The sequence below is a fragment of the Ciona intestinalis genome, unplaced genomic scaffold (genome assembly GCF_000224145.3).
Source record: "Ciona intestinalis unplaced genomic scaffold, KH HT000094.2, whole genome shotgun sequence".
Classification (NCBI taxonomy): domain Eukaryota; kingdom Metazoa; phylum Chordata; class Ascidiacea; order Phlebobranchia; family Cionidae; genus Ciona; species Ciona intestinalis.
Window position 1 is genome coordinate 679196 of NW_004190416.2, and position 5394 is coordinate 684589.

The window sequence follows — 5394 nt, forward strand, 5'->3', positions numbered from 1 at the left end:
AACAGTCGTGTAACATGGGTGTCAGTTTCACAGCCCTCGTGCACGCTTTTAAGTTAATGTTTTTGCGGAAGATTGTTTTTTTGACACTTCATACAACCCATTAGTGATGAGTTGGAGCAATGGTGGTAGGGTATCTTGCCCATAATAGTAGCAACATCCAGCCCTTAACCCAGTATTGTTGCGCTAAATGTGTATTTGCAAACCTTTTCGTAATAAATAACTTTTTTATTTAGCTTTGTTTTGATTGGCGGCGGGTATACCAGCAGGTCCTGAATTTTATGGATATGTAGCTTTATAAAGATGTATTTTATACATATATGTAATTTTGTTGAGATATGCAATTTGGTACGGTATGTATGATTTGATAAAACATACGTGATCGAATACAAGAAGTCACGTCTATAAGTTTGGCATAACATTAACTATTGTTCTCGGAAATGGAAATTGCGTGCGATTTCGTAAACTAAGCACAACTCTACGGTGGGCATTTCCCTGCTTAAGTAAGACATGACGCGGCAGTTTTGTTATGACGTCACAATGTTAAACATTCCCGAAATCTTAGAAATAAATAACCAGAAAAGGGAAGTAATTACGCGACTTGTGGTGCAAGCAAACCCGCAAATATACGAAAGATAAATGTATGCGGTGTTGTATGTCTATTTGTGTGTTGGCAAATTCACGGATAAAGGATTTTTGTTAGAGAATATTAGGCGATTTTATTAAAACTAAACTTATAATGTTAGCAGTTACAAGAAATGTAAAACCTGCGAAATTTACATTTTATTTAGACCGAATTTAGCAAGTTTTACTTTGTATCGCATTTTTATGTAAACTTTCTGTCAAGTTTCCCGCGGGGTATTTCCCTCATAACGAAGTTCAATATTGTGGGTATGGGTAAATAACAATTTATTTGAACATATAAGCTTCGTTAGTTTACTAGCGGTTTTGCTATGTAGTGATAATTAATACGTTTACATAACGTTTAAAGGGCGCTTTGTGTAAACAATAACTTAGCTAGGTGCAATCTATTCCCATGACATGTATGATGCAATAACAACGCAACTATGACATCATTACAAATGACGTAATCGTGTCATTCCTTTTTATTTCGCAACTAATACGTCATTAACCTACACTAACACATGGTCAAAGCAAGAGGTGGAAAATTCTGACCGCATTTCGTTTTTCTAATCTGGAATGAACGTTCTATTACGAAACAGACAACAAAGGAAAAAGATAATCAGTCATTTTTATGCGATCTAGAATCATTGTTAACATACGGGAAGCTGTAAGAAACATGAATATAAGAAGTATTTCGCTTATAAAGAAGAATAAAACACCAAATATTATATCTAAAGTAAGTAATTTATTATTATAGTGTTTAAGCGTATTGTACTGTGGGGTAAGATGGATACTGTTAGCAAATGATATCCCATATTTCCTGATTGTGTTTTTACCAATTAACAGCTTTTTAAATGTCAAGAGACAATTATACAATTTTGTTTATTACCAAGTTGTGTTTGTTTATTGTAAATATCATTTGTAGACAAGACATTAGTAAGTTTTAAATGTTATGTTTGTTGCAGAAATGGAGTCAACGAAAAGAAATGAAGATATAAGTTTAGCCGAGTCATGCAGTGACTCTGATGTCATAAACCACAATGAGAAGCATAAATCAGCAAAACCGAAGCCGCCATTTATGGGTTTTGGAATGCTTTGCTGTATTTTAACAAGCGTTCTGTTTGCTGTCAATGCTCTAATGGTGAAGATGGTCAAATCTATCGGCCCAATTGAGGTTTTAGGTGCAAGATGTTGGGTTCAATTCTTCATGTTGCTTCCATTTATTACCTACAACTGGATGCACAATAAAGTTGATTTCCTTGGGCCAAGAAACACTTTTAAATTGCTCTGCCTTCGTAGTCTTACAGGTTCAACTGCCGCTATGTTTCTGTATCAAAGTTTACAGCGGTTACCACTTGGTGATGCTGTAACAATCTCATTCTTGAGTCTCGTTTTTACTATGTTGTTCGCCGCAGTTTTTCTCAACGAACGTCCAACTGTACTTGACATTATCTTCAGCATTGTAATAATAGCAGGAGTTGTTCTTGTTGCCCAACCACCCTTCTTATTCGACTCTTCGGTAACTTATGACACAGAGAGACTTTACGGGACAATATTTGGAATATTGTGCTCTGCCATGGCCGGTGTTACTTTTGTAATCGTCCGAAAATTAGGCATTGCCACTCATGCAACATTAAATGTCTTTTATTATTCCTTTGCTGGTTCCATTACTTCATTGATCTTTACGACCACAATTGAAACATTCAAGTTTCCTTGCTCTTCTGAAATCCAATATATTATTTTTGCTGGCATAGCTGGATGTGGTGCTCAAATCTTCATGGCACTTGCCCTTCAATATGAGCGTGCTGGAACATTTTCAATGCTCAAGTCTTTTCAGATCATTCTCAGTTTTGCATTTCAGGTGAGACAGAAAAATATTTAACAACTTTGATATCTGTAATGAATTTAAACTTTTTTTTTTTTAAACTTTTAACCAAAGCAATTGCTCAGTGGTTAGTGTGCTTGTATACTGGGTTTAAACAACAATGCTGCTATTATTGTGTGCTTGTGTATCCTTGGGCAAGACTTAACAGCAATTTCTGTAATCCAGTGGTCACTAATCTAAAGTGTCAACTAATCTAAAGTGTCAACCTTAGAAAAAACATAGATTATTTCCAATAACCCAATTAGTTGGATTATTTCCATTAACCTAATTATTTCATTAACTCATATTTTTCCTATTCTATCCTTCAGGTTATAATTCTACAAGACATCCCATCAAGTTTAAGCTTAGGAGGTGCTGCTCTTGTGTTCGCCAGTATATTTGGAATTGCTGTTCGAAAAATCTACAACGAATATTTTAAAGGGCCAAAACTTGGGTGCAAAAAATGAATCTTTTACCCAGTGCTGTAACTTTTCTGTGCTACTTTGTAAATATATCTTTTTCGGTGTTTCATATTTTCGTAATGAATTACATGGTTAAACTTTGAGAAGTTAATAAATCCTATAGAGTTCCTTCTTCTTCAAACTCAGCTATTAGCAAACAGCATAAAGCACTTACCAATGTGAAATTCTTACAGCTTTAATATTATTGCAATATTTCTTCTATTTTATAATTATAATTAGCCAATTTTAAATAAGGTTTCTATTATTTATGTACTGTGTCAAATTATCATTGAATTTCCACCTGAAAGTGCATTTTTAAACATATTTTGTATGTTTTGGTTTCTGTGTCAATGCTGTGGGGGTCATTCTTTTGATAAACATCTTTTAATACCACTCAATAATTGTACAAACTCTTTCGGTTTAAAAAGAATTTAACTTATGTAATAAACAAGTCACTTACAAGAAAAAGTAAAAAAGTTTTTCATGGTTTTGGACCGAAATATCAAAATGTTAAAAATAGGGAATCGGTAAATGAATGAATGTAACTTATTTATCCCCCTGTGGCGGGGACGAACTTAAAGAGTTATAAATAACACAGGTGTCATATTTCAAAAACAACGCAACGGGTAAGAGGTATGCTATTACGTAGGTATCTTTGTGGGCGGGTAAAACATCTTAATAACTTATGTGTCTTACTCGATGTTTCCGTTAATAAATTTAGGCGGGGTAAGTTGGGACATGTTTTACTCACTTTTATCGTCCCATTTGTTAGCAAATAAAGGATATTTACAGAATTATAATCACGCCATTAAAATAACCATGTTGTTATTTGTTAAAAACCCGATTATAGGAAGCCTTTAGAACATAATATAGAAATATTCGGATGTGTTTTAAACAATTACAACGTTCTATACAAGTTGTGAAAATATAGTTTTATAATGTTCTTTGTTTACTACAAAATGGGATGAGAAAACAGAATGAAAAGGTGTCCCATCTCCCCCCACCATACTTTAAAAACATTACCTTACCTTTTGTGTTACACCGACGAATGTATCGTAAACATTAAAACATACACTGCAGCGTCAAAGTTATGACCATCGACCAATATATCCACTCAGCGTCTTATATTGACTACATGCATTCACAACCCTATACTTCACAACCATATACTTATACTGTTGGGCGATTTCCGCTGCTTTATAACAAAATACACCAAGTACTACTAAACAATCAGCAAACAGAACCAAGTCCAACTACTGCCGTATGACGGGTATTCGTTCAATATACCTTGGGTACAACATAAGTTGGACTTTTGTTTGCTGCGTTGTAAGTAGCGCTTGATCAAACAGGATATGCAAACGTAACGTATGCGTTTATTGCCAATAAACCAACATGTTACAAAATACCTTCGCATTCTGATAGCTATAGGGTGGGAGAAGATGGGACACCTTTTCAATCTATTTTATCCTCCAATTTGGTAGTAAACAAACATTCAACGACTTTTTTTATAAAACTTCATCTTCACGGCTCCCACAGATCATTGTTAATTGTTTAAAACACGATCAGGATATTTGGTTGTTATGTGTGAAAGGTGTCCCATCTTCCCCCACCCAACTATATAAAGGCTCAGGAATACTACAAAATAAACAGGAATTTCAGTCTCCAGCCTATACTTTATAGACAAGCCCACTCTCCTGTCATACAGCTGCGTGTGACTTCCGCTAAACGAGACAGAGGGTAATGGGTTCAAGGGTCGACGCTGCTACCATTGTTGGCGTATGTATCCTTAAGCAAGACACTTAACGGCAATTGCTCCAGCCCAGTGGTCACTAACGGGTTGTTCAAATTATCAACCATATAAAAAAAAATAATTAATCTCCCACAAAGTAACATACATGGTAACTCGTAAGCTGACACGGGGTGTTAAACCAGTGTGATAACGACTGCCGTTGATAAGTTACATTCATTCAGTTACATAATTGCGATCAGTAGCATTGATTGCTCAAAGCACGCTTCTTGTGCGGCGACGTTGTTTAGTGCTTAAGCATTGGTATTGTTAGTAAAGGGTCAAAGGTTGGGTGCTCGATACTGATATATTATGTGGTCTTGGGTAAGACTTGACCGCACCCCCAAAGTTAGATACGTGGTAACTCCTATAAACGGGCATGAGGTGTATAAAACAGAACACCCGTGTTATAACGACTGTCGTTGCCCCACCATGTGAGAATGAACAAGTTCGATATACGTGGTAGCTTGTAAGCGGGCACGAGGTGTATGGAACGACGAGTTTCGTTGCTAAATGCATACGAGGATAAATAAGTCACATTTGTTTATATTAGTAGGATCGTTGAGCTTTGAGCCCATACACTCTGCTCTAGAGACGTCTGTTATCACTCTTTCTTGGGTTCAAGGCTCGTCGCTGCTACCATTGTGGGCGTATGTGTNCTT

The 5394-nt window shown here is 35.8% G+C and overlaps 1 protein-coding gene across 1 annotated transcript; it reads left to right on the plus strand.

The window, feature by feature from the left end:
- Positions 1-1024: 1024 nt before the first annotated feature.
- LOC100177875 (solute carrier family 35 member G1) lies at positions 1025-3402 on the plus strand. Its single transcript, XM_002120251.4, has 3 exons — positions 1025-1357; positions 1587-2482; positions 2815-3402. Exons 2-3 carry the CDS (start codon positions 1589-1591, stop codon positions 2950-2952), a joined length of 1032 nt encoding a protein of 343 aa, XP_002120287.1. The 5' UTR covers positions 1025-1357; positions 1587-1588; the 3' UTR covers positions 2953-3402.
- Positions 3403-5394: the final 1992 nt, after the last annotated feature.

Coding starts and splice junctions, on each gene's coding strand:
- LOC100177875 (XM_002120251.4), top strand. CDS start 1,589: ATGGAGTCAACGAAAAGAAATGAAGATATAAGTTTAGCCGAGTCATGC. Junction 2,483..2,814: donor TTCTCAGTTTTGCATTTCAG/GTGAGACAGAAA, acceptor TCTATCCTTCAG/GTTATAATTCTACAAGACAT.